Source organism: Hemiscyllium ocellatum, chromosome 37 (assembly GCF_020745735.1).
Source record: "Hemiscyllium ocellatum isolate sHemOce1 chromosome 37, sHemOce1.pat.X.cur, whole genome shotgun sequence".
NCBI lineage: Eukaryota > Metazoa > Chordata > Chondrichthyes > Orectolobiformes > Hemiscylliidae > Hemiscyllium > Hemiscyllium ocellatum.
The window spans coordinates 2,428,115-2,445,150 of NC_083437.1; the positions used below are offsets into that span (position 1 = coordinate 2,428,115).

At 40.6% G+C, this 17,036-nt stretch overlaps 1 protein-coding gene across 1 annotated transcript in view; it reads right to left on the reverse strand.

Annotated features, from left to right (window-relative positions):
- The window catches only part of LOC132833749 (ephrin type-B receptor 2), a 336,527-nt gene that overhangs the window by 35,259 nt on the left and 284,232 nt on the right, over window positions 1-17,036 (reverse strand). Inside the window, exons 12-13 of the mRNA XM_060852277.1 lie at window positions 12,123-12,338; window positions 1,379-1,528 (exon numbers count right to left, since the gene is read on the reverse strand). Of these exons, the coding sequence (XP_060708260.1) occupies window positions 1,379-1,528; window positions 12,123-12,338 (366 nt within the window). The remainder of the gene's footprint in view (window positions 1-1,378; window positions 1,529-12,122; window positions 12,339-17,036) is intronic.

Sequence of the window (17,036 nt, forward strand, 5' to 3'; positions counted from 1 at the left end):
CCCTGTTCAAAAGGGCTATGTCACACTGCAGCACTCCTGATCTGCGAAGGGAGGAAGAAGAATACCTCTACAAAGTCTTTGCCAAGAACAGACATCTCTGCAATTTCATCTGCAAATGCCTGGCAGACAAACAACATGATGACGACATGCCACAACCCAACACGGTTACCACTTACCTTATGTATAAAAAGTCTCAGAACTGACAGCCAGACTGCTCCGACCACATGGATACATGACAGCACAACATATGATCAGACAACAACTCACCAGAACAAAAGACCCAAAACCCATCGTGTGCAAGACAAACATGGTGTACAGGATTCCAAGCAAGGACTGCATGAAATACTACATAGGACAAATAGGCAGACAACTAGCAATCCACATTCGTGAACATCAATTCGCCACTAAATGCCATGGCCAGCTGTTCCTAGTTGCTGTACACACAGATGACAAGGACCACAAATTCTTCTGGGACAACACAACAAAAATAGGACAAACCAAATAGAGGACAGCCAGAGAATATTTAGAAGCATTGCACTCACTCATGGACTCCGTCAATAAACACACTGACCGCTGCAAAAAACAACCGGAACCAGTAACCGGAAGCAGTGGGAATGAAACCAAATAAGTTCCATCTGACAGAGTACAACGGCACCTCACAGGAGGCTTCACAGCACTGAGGGTGTCACCTAGAAAAGGGACGAAATGTCCGCAAACCAACTTCCCAGCTTGGTATACATACCCACACCAATTGCAATTATGCTATGGGAGACGACGTAAGCTTTGCCACATCACGGTCACGTACTCTAATGGAGGGAACTTGTACCATGACCACTGAAGATTGTAAGTAAATTTAAATGGTGATTTTTTTTTTGTAACTTCATTCTCAGAATAAAACATACTGAATATGCTAACAGGGCCATGAATATGCTTTATGTGTTGTTGTAATAACAATGATTTTGATATTCAAAAGCGTGCTCTCAGGCTGGGGACTCCAAAACATAGGATCAGCCTTAGCATAAGGAGGCAGTCTTTGGACTGACAGGGAGGAAAAATTTCTTAACTCATAGGGTCGTGATATATGAAGTATTCCATCCCAGAGATCTGTGGATGTTGTATCATGTAATAAATATAAGATTAGGAGAAACTGATTTTTGGTCTGTTAGTGAATAAAGAGGTATGTGGAGTGAGCGAGTAAATGGATTTTAAACCAAAAATCAATCATGGCTGGTTCAACAGGCTCAACAGACAGTATAATCTTCTGTTTTTATAGTCTTATATGTTATCCATTTGTCAACTAAATAATATCATTAGGAGACAAATATATTAAAACATGCCAAAGAACATCAAATACAGTAGTAGAGAGAAAACAACATACATCTTGATTGGTCATGTCCCAGTAAGGTCTCTCCCCATATGACATCACTTCCCACATGACTATGCCATAACTCCAGACATCACTGGCTGATGTGAACTTCCGGTACTGAATGGCCTCTGGTGCTGTCCACCGTATTGGAATTTTCCCTCCCTGCAAGCAAAAGATGAAATTTAGAGATTGGTATACAATTTATATGTTTCTTACATCAGGGATGGGATAAAAGATGGCAATAATTTGATTGGGTATAGTTGGCATGGATTTGCAACTGGGAAATCATGTTTGGTAAGCTTGTTGGTGATTGTTGAGCATGTCAGTAAGAAGAGCTGAAAAATAAAGTACACTTGGAATTTCACAAAACTTTAACAAAATGCTCCGAGGAGGCTGGCTAGAAAGATTAAAGCTCATGGAATAGGAGTTAATATATGGGCGTGAATTCATGAATAGCTGTTAGGAAAACAGAGATTAAGAATAAATGATTCATTTTCATGTTGGCGATTTGTAGCAAAAAGTTCAGTATTTGGGCCCCAGGTGAACACAACATCTAATAAATGATTTGGACATGGGACGAAATGTAATTTTTCAAATTTTCAAAGCTTACAGATGATACAAAGCTAAGTGGGAATGTGTGTTGTCAAGGAGACATACATGGATTGAGGAAGATTTGGATAGTCTTAATGAATGGCAAGAATAAACTGGAAAAATGTGAGGTTATCCATTTTGATGGGACAGACAGATGGTAAGAGGTTGGAATGTGTAGACGTACAAAGGTCATTAACTCACTATAGTCTAACATGCAGGTGCATCATGCTGCTAGACTGGTCGATGGAATGTTAGCTTTTATTTCAAGAGTATTTGAGTGCAAGAAGTGACATATTGCTTCAATTGTATAGGACATTGGTTAGATTGCTCCTGGAGTACTGTACAGCAAACTTATTAGTGGTAAAGAGGGAGTGCAACAAAACTTCACCAGGGTTATTTCTGGAATGTTGGGACTGATCAATGAAGAGAAATTCATTTAATTGGACCTGTATTATCCAGAGTTTCAGAGAATGAGAGGTGATCTTATTGAAATGTTCAAAGTATTTAAAATGACAGGATGGACACAAGTTAGATATTGCCCAGGATTTGAGTGTTTAGAATCAGTGTGCCTAATAAGGGACTGCCACTTTTTTTCTGATGTGAGCAGATTTGTTTTTACTCTGTGTTGTAAATTTATTGGAATCAGCTATAATAGAAAACCATGGAAGCTTAGTCTTGAGTATGTTTAAAGTAGCGACAGGTAGATATTTGATGACCAATGGTAGTGGATATAAGGCTTTCAAGTGATTGATAATTGTATTGAATGACCTGCAATTGTTCCTATGTTCCTAACCTATCTTACAGTTATATTGCTTGCACAACAATATTCTTTACTTCAGGCAGTAAATGAATCTGAAGCACTTACATATGCTTTTAAGACTTTAAAAATGTACAGAAAGAAAATAAATTTTCTCTATTCAATAACAAATTGATTATTTTTGGACCTTGTGGAAAGTGTTTTTATTAGAAATTAGCAGGTGGTCGTTGAACTTGAGTAACATCATCAATCTAGTTTAAAAAGAAACTTTGGTAGCTTACTTAGCTAAGTGATAATTCACAATCAGTCACCTGAAGTCAGAATAGGTGTTGATTACTTTTGGATCTTAACTAGTATATTTTCAGCTCACCTCAGCTCTAGTTAAGAAAGGGACTGTTGGAAGCTCACGATCAGAAAGCTTGGCATGAACAGTTGGGACAGAAGACATCCTAAATGAGACCCAGCCAGAGTAAGAGCTTTAGAAGTTTTGGAGCAGAGTGGGAATTCAGAGGGCAAGGCATGCTTTTTACTTTTTTTGTGTGTTTAAAGTTTGAAAGGACAATGTCTGTTGTAATGTGGACCATGGAATAAGGTGCCTACAGTAATTAAGCATGTTTCAAAAGGTTTATTTTAAACAGCTAAGTCATGCCAGGAGAGCTCAAAACCATGGGATGTTGGCTACAGTTCCACTGCCTGGGGCCAGTGCAGGAAGAGTCTCCAGCTCCTGGAAGCCCAGGTTTTGTAGCTGGACTTGTAGGTTGGGGACTGTGTAGCTGGGGACAAAATGGACAGTGTCATGGATCTGCTGGAAAGGAACAAAGGATGCTGCTTAGAAGCAACCGAGGAGGACTCTGGGAGGAGTTGGCTCAGTCACCAGCGACCACCCAGGAATGAATAAAAGCGATGCAAGCTATAGCAGCACAGCCATTTTTGGCGTGGCCATTTTGAGAAAAAAGCTGCTTTGTGATTGGAGTGCTTCGGGAGGTTTAGGTGTGGGCTTTGGGAATACCAGGCTTAACTGAGGAGGGTGATCAGCACGAGGTAAGGTCAAGGTAAGATCTTGTTCTTTGTCTGACTGTAAAGAGTGAGAGATGGTAATTAGAGCAGTGGTATACTTCTCCTGCCAGATATGGGAGATCAGAGGGCAGTCTAGTATCCCTGACAACTATGTCTTCACAAAGTGTGACTGGCTGCAGCTCCTCACAGGCTGCGTAGTTCAGTTGGAAAGGCAGTTGGACATGTTGAGGAGCAGACAGGGGGCACAGGTTCAGTCACATAGATGGATGACCACCAGAAGAGGCAGGCAGATAGTGCAGGATTCTCCTGTGGCTGCTCCCTCTCTAACAGGAATCAGGAAAGTACAACAGCAGCAGCCAGGTCTGTGGCACCACAACTGGCTCTGCTGGAGACCAGGATTGGGCAAAGTCCAAGCGAGAGTTAGTAGCATGGGACTTGCTAGTCAGTGGTGCAGACAGACGTTTATGTGGCTGCAATCAGGACTCCAGGATGGTGTGCTGCCTCCTTGGTGTCAGGGTCAATGATATCTCTGAGCAGTTGTGTGAAATTCCTAAGGGTTGTACATATGTCTGAAAAGGAATGAGGTCCTGGTAGTAATATAATTTCTGGAGTACTTCGGTGCCATCTGTTCCTGAGAGAAGGATTTGATAGATGAATGTGTGGCTTGAGAGCTAGTGCAGGCGGCAGGGTTTAAGATTCTTGGATCACTGGGATCTTTTCTAAGGTAGAGATGACCTTTATAAGAGGCCCCTGAACTGAATGAGGACCAAAGTCCTGGTGGGGAGATTTGCTAGAGCCACTTGGGAGGGTTTAAACTAGTCTGACAGGGGTGGGGCAGTTAAACTGTGGTTTTTCAATGTAAGAGGCCTGAAAGATAAGGCAAGTAAATGTGGGGCATGGATGGGTACATGGGATTGGAATATTATAGTTGTTAAAAAAAACATGGCTAAGGGACATGCTGTACAAATCGGTGGTGAGACCACATTTCGTGTACTGCATGCAGTTCTGGTTGTTTGAGTCAGGACAAAACATTATTAAACTAGAAAGAGTTACTAGGATACTGGACTGGAAAATTTGAGTTACAAAGAGAGGTTGGATAGGCTGGGACTTATTTCCCTGGAACACTGGAGACTGAGGATCGACTTTATCTAGGTTTATAAAATCATCAGAGGCATAGATCAGGTAGATTAACCAACAGCTTATTCCCATGATAGGGAATTCTAGAACTAGAAGACAGAGTTTTAAGGAGAGAGGGGACAGAAACACAACAGTCTGGAGGGGACTGTTTTTCACATAGTGGATGGTGAGTTTCTGGACCAGGTTGCCAGAGGCAGTGGTGGATTTTGTTGCTTAAGAAACATTAAGACAGGTACATATATGGGATAGGTACAGAGGAATATGGATCAAAAGCAGACAAATGGGTTGAGTTTCATTGCGAAAACTGGAGGGCATGGCATACTCCACTGAAGGGCCTGTTTCCACGCTGTTGACCTTGATGACACTATAACTATGACTAAGCATGTACAGAGGAATGTCGACTATCCGAGTTTTGGATTATCTGAATAAGATCGCAAGGTCCCTATTTGATTATCCGAACAAAATGTTCCTTGCTTGTGTCGTTTGGATAATCAAGGTTCCCCTGTATTGGGAGGTGGTCATACCACAGAGTAAGACTTCACCAGCAGGAAGGGAATGGGTGACCACCAGGCAAAACTAGAGGATCAATAGGAAATGCAGGAGCTTCTTGTGGCTATTCTCCTGCAAAACAGACAGGATGCTTTGGATAATATTGAGGGCAATAAAGCAGGAACAGCCAAATTGACTGCACCACAGCTGTCTCTACAGCACAAGGGAGAAGTCAAAAGTTTGGGAATGTAATGATTACAGGGGATTCAACTGTAAGGGGAATAGGCAGATGTTTCTGTGACTGCAAACAAGACTCCAGGATGGTATATTGCCTCCCTGGTGCTTGGAGAAAGTGAGGATTACAGTTACTGGAGATCAGAGTCAAAAAGTGTGGTGCTGGAAAAGCACAGCAGGTCAGGCAGCATCCGAGGAGCATCATCAGGAATGAAAGGTTTATGCCTGAAACATTGACTCTCCTGCTCCTTGTATGCTGCCTGACCTGCTGTGCTTTTCCAGCACCACACCTTTTGTCCCTGTGTTAGGGTCAAGGATGTCTCAGAGCAGCTACAGGATTTTCTGGAGGGCAAGGGTGAACACTCAGTGGTTACTGTGCAGAGGTAAAATAAAGGATAAGGTCTTTAAAATAGAATATTGAGAGTTTGGAAGTAATTTGAAAAGAACCTCAAAGGTAGTGATCTCAGGATTACAACTAGTGCCACGTGCTCATTCGAATATAAACAGGAGGAAAAAGCAGATAAATAAATGGCTAAGGAAATAGTGTGAAGGAGCAGGAATTGGGACTTGTTCTGGGGGAGATAGGACTAGTGCAAACTGGACAAGTTACACCTGGGTAGCACCAGGACTTATATCCTAGGGGGAGCATTTGCGAGAGTGATTGGAAGGTTTAAACTAAATCAGTAGGTGGGTGGGACCTATGCAAGAAGTCAGAGAGAGAGAGAGAGAGAGAGAGAGAGAGAGAGAGAGATATCAAGAACAATAACAAAAACAGAAAAGTGAACAAGGAAAGTGATAGACAGAAAAATCAAGGGCCAAGCTCAAACAAGGATGTTGTGAGAAACAATGGGAATTGTATTGGTAAGGCTAAAACAAAAGCTTTAAGGCACGGAGCATTAGCAACAAATTGGTTGAATTAAATGCATAAACAGATGAAAACAGACATGGTATAGTCAGGATTATAGAGATTTGGCTATCGTGCCATCATGGATGGGAACTGCTGTCACCATGGATGGAAATTACACATCCTGGGATTTTCAATATTTAGCAAAGATAAAGAAAAAGTTGGTGAAGTTGCATTGCTGGTATAAGAGGTTGTTAACACAATAGCAAGGAAAGATATTAGCTCCAACAATGCAAAATCTATATGGATAGAGCAAAGAAATACCAAGGAGTAAAAATAATTAGTTGTGTATGGATTCCCAAACTGTAGAGTTAATGTTGGAAATGGTATTAAACAGTAAATGAGAAATGCATGCAGTAAAGTATATCTGTAATTATGGGTGACTTTAATCTGCATATAGAGTCATAAAGATGTACAGCACAGAAACAGACCCTTTGATTCAACTTGTTCTTGCCAACCAGATATCCTAAATAAATCTAGTCCCACTTGCCAGTGCTTGGTCCATATCCCTCTAAGTTGAGAGTGTGATGCTGGAAAAGCACAGCAGGTCAGACAGCATCCGAAATGTTGATTTTCAGCTTTTCGGGCCAGAGCCCTTCATCAGCCCCTTGGAGATGAGCAACTGTAATATGACTGAATTCATCATCAAGGTGGAGAATGACGTAGTTGATTCTGGGACTCGAGTCCCAAATCAAAATTGAGGAAATTACAGTGATAGACTAGGGAATGTTACCTAAAGAGATGTTGGAAAGAAAGGCAATGGCAAACATTCAAAAAGTGCATGGGTGAACTGCAACAATTGTTCTTTGGCACAGAAGTAAAATGGGAAAGGCAGCCAAATGATGGCTTACTAGGGACATTAGTCATAGTATTAGATCTTAGGAAGAGGCATACAAATTGACCAGAAGGGGAAAAAAGACCTGAGGAGTGGGAGCAATTTAGCATTCAGCAAAGGATGACAAAGGGATTGAAGAATGAAAAAAATAGAGCATGAGAGTTGGCTTGAAGGAACATAAAAATTGACTAAAATATTCCATACGGATGTGAAGAGAAAACGTTTGGTAAAGACAAATGTACATTAGCAAGAAGATCCTTCCACACCTTGGACTCACCAAGGCCCTGGACAATTGCAACAAGACATCCTCAATCCTGTATCCTGTACTAGTTGGCACTAGAGACAGAGAAGGAATAAATGTATCTTTCCCTGAATTACAGGCAGTGACTAGCGGAGTGTCACAACAATCAATGCCATGACCCCAGATATTCACATTATATATTTACAATTTTGATGAAGAAACTAAATGTAACATTTTCAGCTTTGCGGGTGACACAAAGTTGAGTGAGAAAGTGAGTCGTGAGGAGGATGCAGACATACTTCAGTGCAATTTGAACAAACTGAGTGAGTGGGCAGATGCAGTATTATGTGGATAAATCTGAGGTTATCCACTTTGATAACAAAAAAAGGAAGGCAGATTATCATCTAAATTGAGCGGGAGGAGTATGTAATGAGACATGGGTGAACTCACACAGCAGTCTGAAGGAAAGCATGCAGGTGCAACAGGCAGTAAAGAAGGCAAATGAAGTTTAGCCTTCATAATCAGAGAATTCAAGTACGGGATACAGGTGTAAGGATGTCTTGCTGCAATTATACAGGGCCACAGTGAGACCACAGTATGAGGAAGGATGTTTTTCCTAAAGAGGGAGTCCAGCGAAAATTTACCAGACTGATTCTCGGGATGGCGGGACTCACACATGAGAGAGATTGGATCAGTTAGGATTATATTTGCTGGATTTCAGAAAAAAATTAAGGGGGCAAATGTCATAGGAACCTGAAAAATTCTAACAGGACTATACAGGGAAGATGGAGGAAGAAAATTCCTGGTGGCAGGGGAATCCTGAACCAGCGATCAGGGCCTAAGGATAAGGGGGAAGCCATTTAAGATTGGGGTGAGGTGAGGAGAAGTGTCTTCACCTTGAGCCTGTCGATTTTGCTATCACCGTAAGCAGTCGAGACCAAAACTTTACCTGATTTCAAATCCTTACATCTTTGGATCTCAGGGCCCCATTGAGTGTCAACTAGAAAACCGTTTTTAAAAGTTAACATATGTTGAAGACTATAGGGAAAGGATTATATATCCTATTCTCGGAGTGAGTGTGGGATTTCTGGTGAATACTTATTCTGCACTTGGTAACAGATTGGGAAATTGTAACATCCAAAGTGTATCCTGTACACCAGGCACAGAAAGCAAGGATGGAGGTGCTGCAAGCAATTAGGGAAACATTTAACACTTTGGCTTCAATTGCAAGGGCATTTGAATACAGGAGCAAGAATATCTTGCTGCAGCTGTAAAACCTCTGAGGCCATACATGCAGTTTTTGTCTCTTACTTGATGTATTTTTGGTATATACAGCAAATCTTTGTGGTAAATCAAAGCACTGGCAAGTATTAAAAGTTGACAAAAATTGGCCAAAAAATTAACAAATAAGGCAAAAGTAAACTGTGAAGGCAATCTAGCTAGTAATGTAAGTAAATAAAGAAAAAAAGGAAATTGTGTTTCTTTCAACATATAAAACAGAAGAGAAAGGCCAAAGTCCCTCAGAGAATGAAGCTGGGGAAATGATAATGAGAACAAGGAAATGCTAGAGCTAATTCCATTGCTAACAGCTTTGCAAAAAAAATTAAGCAATGATCAATAGGTTAAAGTGAGGGTTAGGAGGGGTGGTGGTGGGAAAGAAAAAATAAACACAACAACCATCATCTACAAAAAAAAAATTTGGAAAACTAATTGGGCGAAAGGCCGATGTGTCCCCTTAACCTGATGGGTTGCATCCTAGGATTTTAAAGGAAATAGCTGGAGAGCCAGTACATATACATGGAGTAATCAACCAAGAATTATATTGTAGAAAAGTTCCAGAAAAGTACCAAAGTAACATTTTTATTCAAAAAGGGAGGGAGACAAAAAAAAAGTTAACTATGGGCTAGTCAGCTTGATGATTATTATTAGGAAAATGTTAGAGTATGTCATAAAGGATTTAATAGTAGAACATTTGGAAATACTTAATATGATCAAATTGAGTAGGTATGGCTTCATAAAGGGGAAATCATGCCTGCAAAATTAATTATTATACTTTGAAAAGGTGACAATTAGGGTTAAAAAAAGTGAAACCAGTAGATATAAAATATTCGGATTTCTGAAAGGCATTAAATAAAATACTGCAGATGAAGCTATTTAATAAGACAAGAGTCCATGGTGTTAGGTATAGTATAAGGATAGAAGACAGAAAGTTTGGACAAAAGAAGGATTTCAGGAATGCAACCTGTAACTACTGTAGTACCACAGAAATCAGTGCTAATGCAACAATTGCATGCAGTATATTATAATGACTTTGACAATGCACTGTTGCCAAATTTGTGGAAAACACAAAATTGATTCCAGCCTCAGGCAACTGTCTGTTTGGAGTTAGTACGTTCTCCCCGTGTCTGCATGAGTTTCCTCCATGTGCTCTGATTTCCTCCCACAGTCCAAAGATGTGCAGATTTGGTAAATTGGCCATGCTAAATTGCCCATAGTATTCAGGGATGTGTAGGTTAAGTGCATTCGTTATGGGAAATGTAGCGTTATAGGGTATGGGAATGGGTCTGGGTGGTATACTTTACAGAGGGTCAAGCGTGGACTTGTTAGACTGAATGGCCTGTTTCCACAGGGATTATATAATTCTGTGATTCTATGATTCTAAATAATTAGGATGACATAGAGTGATACAGTCAGATTAAGTGAGCGTGCAGAAATTTAGCAGATGGAATATAATGTGAGCAAATGTGAGGTTATACACTTTGGCAGGAAGAACAGAAAGGGTAGATGTTACTTAAATAGGGAAAGACAGTGGAAAGCAGCAGCAGAGAGGGATTGGAGGATCCTCGTGCATAAGTCATAAAAGGCAAGCATCCAAGTTCAGTGTATAATAGGGAAAGCAAATTTGATGTTAGGGCTTGTTATTTCAAAGGTATTACAATATGTAAGGACCATACCAATTTAGATTTTTGTATTTTAGTTGTGGATTGAAGTGGGAAATCAACTGTTTAAAAAGCCAAGGAATGTTTAAGGATTGCTGTATTTATCAAAAGCAAGTAACCTGACACTCATTGTAAGTTCTGTTTACACAATTGTTGAACATAAGAACATGAGAAATAGGAGCCTGCTCCACCATTCAAGGAAATCGTAGCTGATCTTTTCATGGAGTCAGTTCCACTTACCCACTGCTCATCATAACCCTAAAGTTGCTTCAAGCAGTCATGGAAGCCTGGTTGCAAATGAACTGGACCAATGGTGTATTTTTGAAAGGCAGGACTTACACATTTCATGGTAATGTCCCGGGGAATTGTGCAGGTGGAGTGCAGGTTCATTGTTCCCTGAAGATAGAGTCACAAGTAGACAGGATAGTGAAGAAGGTGTTTTTGGTATGCTTTCCTTTACTGGTCAGTGCATTGAGTTTAGGAGTTGTGAGGACATGTTGTGGAAATACAGGTCATTGATTAGGCCATTTCTGGAATACTTCATTCAATTCTGGTCTCCCTGCTATAAGAAGAAACTTGAAATGATTCAGAAAAGATTTACAAGAATGTTGTCATGGTTGGAGGATTTGAGCTATAGAGAGAGGCTGAATAGGCTGGGGCTATTTTCTCCGGAACATCAAAGGCTGAAGTTATAGAAGTTTATTAAATCATGAGGGTAATAGATAGGGCAGGGAAGTCCAATACTGGAGGGTATGGGTTTAAAACGAGAGGGGAAAATTTTACAATGGACCTGAGGGACAACTTTTTCACGCAGAGCTGTCAGAGGAAGTGGAGGAGGATGGTACAATATAACATTTAAGAGGTGTCTGGATGGATTCACGAATAGAAGGGTTTAGAAGGATTGGGGCCAAATGCTGGAAAATGGGACTGGATTAATTTAGGATTTCTGGTCAGCATGGATGAGTTAGACTGAAAGATCTGTACAGCTCCATGACTCTATAACAACTCTATGACCAGTTATTGCTGACAAAGGCTTTCTGCCTGCTAACAACAATAAAGATTGTCTCCCAGGTAGCCGAACAGCCTGAATCAATATTTTAGTGGAAACTACTGGACCTCTGGATAAGGCAGTAAAAGCATCTCAAGTCTCAAGACAGACAGTTTATTTTCTCTTTCCTGTTGCTGTAAGCTGTGATTTTTAAGTTATACGTCGAATACCTTTCCAACTGGGAATCAGTACCTGTGCCCCCTGCAAACAAGTGAAAGGAACCGGGAAAGGTGGATCAAGAAGCACTGTGCCCAGCTACTCTGTCCAGACTCTCTGATTTAATCACTTCCTAGCATTCATCTCTCCGACAAAGTCATGTGTGCAGGCAGTAACCTTCCACATGTTCTGGCTTCGACTGGAGTCTGAAATAATCCTGCTCACACCATCCTGGAGCAAAAATGGTGTCTAATCCAAACCTAGCTTAGAAGGACTAAATGGCCTACTCCTTATAATTCTTTGCTTCTAGATACTAACTTAATTTATCTATGTTCCTTGACGTAAAAAAGTAAATGGAAGTTTTGGAATATCACTCGACAAAATGGTTAACTTAATACTTTGTTTTACCAAAGCACTTGTGTATGTTGGATCTGATGTATCATCCTCTAGGAACCTGGACAGTCCAAAATCGGAAACCTTACATACAAGGTTGCTGTTGACGAGAATATTACGAGCAGCCAGATCTCTGTGCACATAGCTCATGTCTGCCAAATATTTCATCCCAGCAGCAATTCCACGAAGCATGCCAACAAGTTGGATAACTGTAAATTGTCCGTCATTTTGCTGTGAAGAAAAAGACATAGATTTTTATAATAGTCTCACAAATGACTCAAAAGCTTTTACTTTTGAAATGTGTCCATGTCATGTATACTAGAAAAGGTGGCAGCCAGTCTCCACACAGCAAGCTTTCACAAAAGACACTGGGATAATAACCAGATAAACAAATGTTATACTGGAAAACTTTAATATTTTATTTTCATTACACGTGTTGACTGATCCTGATTTCTGTTTTTATTATTTTTCCGCTTTTCTCTTAGAATGAAATAAATGACAATCCAGAAATTGTTTAAATAATTAAATCCAGATGAACTTCAATTACTTATGCTATGTAGCAAAAGTGGGTAATTTTACATGACTTTGTTTCAAGATGTCAAAAGAACACTTTGAAAAGAATCAATGCAAGTATATTTCTTGTCTTAATGTATTAACGATATTGTTTTCCAACACTGATAGTTGGGAGAAGTTATGAAACCCAATACTGGGACAGCAGATTCAGCAAGGACCGAACCTTCATTAAGATACATTCAGTGGGAGCATGGAAGGGAAACATTAAATATTAGCTTTGTACTCTTAATGGCAGTTAAGAGGACCTTATTATATTTGAATATTTCAATCAATTACTGCTTTATTGTTTAGCTAAAGATGATATCAAGCAGGAAAGGACTGATGTGGAAAATTTACATGTAGAATTGTATTTCCGAGATATGCAGTTTGAGTGCATTTGCAGTCCATTCAAATCCCTCCAAAAATCACCTTTTGAACATTGACAACCTCTAGATCGTACCAAATAATCGAATGATGTGATATGAGAATGATATGGTGAAGTACAGCATGAAGCAATAGTGACACCAACAGTCTTTTGCATGTGAACATGAGAAAAAAGGATGGAACATTCTGAACTAGTGCAGGATTACTTGTAGAATGGTATTATCTACAACAGTGCAGAAACTCAGTGGGGTTTAACAGCTGTCACTTTTGCTTGTTCATACAAGGGATTTGAGTATTACTGGCTTTGGAAAAGTTGATATCATCTTGAATTAGATTTAGATTTTATTGTCACATATATTCAAGTACAGGAGTACAGGGAAAAGTGTAAAATGTCACCACACACAGCACAATCATAGGTACAAAGGTACCTAGCAACAAACAACTCGGGTACTAAGAAGTCAAAGAAACAAAGTTAAAAAGTTAAGCATTACAGATCTTCATAGAATAAGTGAAAACTAAAGAAATAAGACACCCATTCTAGGTCGAGAGACCACTGGCCACAGAGAGACCACCACGGGCTGCTAAAAGATTCCCACTCCATGCCATGCCGTGCCAGGAGGATGCCTTGCTAGGTCTTCGTTAAGGCCAGGTGACAAAAGAAGAAAAGAAACACAAAGAGAAAGAAATGGACAGAGTGGACGAGGTCTGGCTGAAGTGTCCTGCTCTGTTGCCATCTTAATTTCTGCAGCTCTTGGGGAGCAGATACACAATACAGTACTGTCGAAAAGGGACTTCTTGAATTTTGACCCACAGATAATGATGGATCAGAGATATAGTTACAAATCAGCCTGCTGTATGTACAAGTACTTAGTTTGTTGAAAGCAGTGTCACAGGTATACAGGGTGGTGAAGAAGGCATTTAGCCTGCTGACCTTCATTGACTGAGGCACTGAGTATAGAAATTGGAACATTATGTTACAGTTGTATAAGTTGTTGGCGAGACTGCACTTGGAGTATTGTGTACAGGTTTGGTCAACCTGTTATAGGAAAGACATAGTTAAACTGGAAAGAGTGCAAAGAAGATTTATAAGGATGTTGCCAGGACTAGTAGGCCTAAGTTATAGGGAGAGGTTGGCCAGGATCGGACGAATGCATATCATCTTTTTCCCAGGGGATATTGAAAACTAGAGGACATCGGCTTAAGGTGAGAGGGGAAAGATTTAAGAAGTACCTGAGGGGCAACTTCATCATGCAGAGTGTGGTGCATATATGGAACAGACTCCCAGAGAAAGTTGTTGAGGCAGGTACAATAGTAACATTTAAAAACCTTTTGGATGGGTACATGGATGGGAAGGGTTCAGAGAGATATGGACCAAATGTTGGCAATTAGAAATAGCTGAGTGGGCACCATGGTTAGCATGGAAGGGTTTGGGCTGAAAGGCCTGTTTCCATGCTGGATTACTCTGACTCTTTGACTTGGAGAGGAACCTAAGTGTGGTTGTGTGCCTGTATTTTTCTAGGTAGTAATGCTCACAGATTTAGAAGGTGTTATCAAAGGAGCTTTGAGTTACTGCAGCACATTTTATAGATGGTACACACTAGTCTCACTGTTTGTTAGTGGCAGAAGAATGAATGTTGAAGATATTGAGCTGTTAATCAAGCAGACTGGTTGGATGGCACATGTTGCTGGTGTTGCAGCGTCCATTCATGCAAGCAAAGAGTATTCCATTATATTTATAATGTGTACTTGTAGGTGGTAGGCACTGGGGAAACAGTTGGAAATTTGGGGTGGCACAGTGGCTCAGTGGTTAGCACTGCTGGCTCACAGCATCAGGGCCCTGGGTTTGAATTCAGCCTCGGGCGATTATCAGTGTGGAGTTTGAACATTCTCCCCATGTCTGCATAGGTTTCCTCTGGGTGCTCCAGTTTCCTCCCACAGTCCAAAGGTGTGCAAGTCAGGTGAATTTGCCATGCTAGGTGCATTAGTTAGGAGCAAATATAGGATAATAGGATAGTGGCCTGGGTGGGTTACTGTTTGGAGGGTCGGTGTGGACTTGTTGGGCTGAAGGGCCTGTTTCCACACTATATGGATTCTATCATTCTATGAAGTTATTCACAGTATAATCCCTCGCCTCAATCCTACTTTTGAAACCACTTTATTTTGTTATGGACCAGGCCAGATCCCCTCAAAATATTTTAAGAAAGTCACACAGACCATAATTTGCCAGTTGTTTTAAGCAGGTGTGATGTGAATATTCCAGGGGGGATGCAGCTGGCCCAACCAGTTTTAATAAAACAGAATTTATTTGCAAGGTTACTGAATGAAACACAAACAAATATAGAACTTAACCTATCTGATAAACCAACAGATTATCCCAACTTAATGATGCTGTTACAAATTCCTGTCACAATCCCCATAAAAACCCCTTGGCAAAAAAGGTGAAATCAACACAGGGTCTTACAGGAGAGATATCAAGAGAGATTCAACATGGAACACTTCTTCCATACAGCTGTTTCTTTGACTAAAAGCCTCAAAACAAACTGACTGCTTGCTCTGAACAGCTAGTCTGTTTAAAAACCCAAATCAAACCAGAGAAAAGCTGAGCTGGGAGAACTGGCCACTCCCCATACATTTTATAAACTTTTTTTAAACTTAAAAGCTTTCACAAGTAGATTGACCCAGACATTTCAGAATCTGCTGATCTGTTGAAAAAAAACTAAGGCCATCACAACCTTGTTAAAGTAGCAGCATCACCACAATTTATATGAAGCGTTCAGTTCAGATTCTGATCAATGGTAATCTGTCCATATACTGCTGCATTCTCTGACAGTCCCCTTTGCTATCTGCTACTCCACCAATCTTCGCGTAATCTACAAACTTGCTAATCAGACCACCTAGACCTTCCTCCAGATCATTTATGTATACCATAAACAACAGTGGTCCCAGCACAGATTCCTGTGGAACACCATTGGTCACTGTCCTCCATTTTGAGAAACTTCCTTCCACTACAATCTGTCTCCTGTTGCTTAGCTATTTCTCTATCCATCTAGCTATTACACCCTGGACCTCATGCGACTTTACTTTCTCCATCAGCCTACCTCTTATCAAATGCCTGAAGTCAATGTATATGAGATCTACAGCCCTTCCCTGATCAATCAACTTTGTCACATCCTCAAAGAATTCCATTAAGTTGGTAATATATGACGTTCCCTGCACAAAACCATGCTGCCTATCACTGCTAATTCCATTTTCTTCCAAATGGGAATAGATCCTATCCTTCAGTATCTTCTCCAGTAGCTTCCTTACCACTGACAATAGGTTCACTGGTCCATAATTACCTAAATTACCTAAAGACACTAAATCAATACTTTTCATCAATATTCACTCAGGAACAGGACACTGTTGCTGATGTGAATATGGAGTCACAAATGATTAGAATGGATGGCCTGGAAATATGCAGGGAAGAGGTTCTGGGAATATTGGAGAGGATGAAAATAGATAAGTCTCCTGGGCCTGATGGCATTTACCCTAGGATCCTATGGGAAGCTAGGGAGGAGATAGCAGAGCCATTGGCCTGGATTTTTATGTCTTCATTGTCAACGGGAATAGTACCAGAGGACTGGAGGATAGCGAATGTGGTCCCCTTGTTCAAGAAAGGGAGTAGGGATAGCCCTAGTAACTATAGGCCAGTGAGTCTGACTTCAGTGGTGGGCAAAGTCTTAGACAGAATGGTAAGGGATATGATTTATGAACATCTGGATAGGAATAACGTGATCAAGGATAGCCAGCATGGTTTTGTGAAGGGCAGGTCGTGCCTCACAAACCTTATTGAGTTCTTTGAGAAGGTGACTAAGGAAGTGGATGAGGGTAAAGCAGTAGATGTTGTGTATATGGATTTTAGTAAGGCGTTCGATAAGGTTCCCCATGGTAGGCTAATGCTAAAACTACGGAGGTATGGCATTGAGGATACATTAGAGGTTTGGATTAGGAATT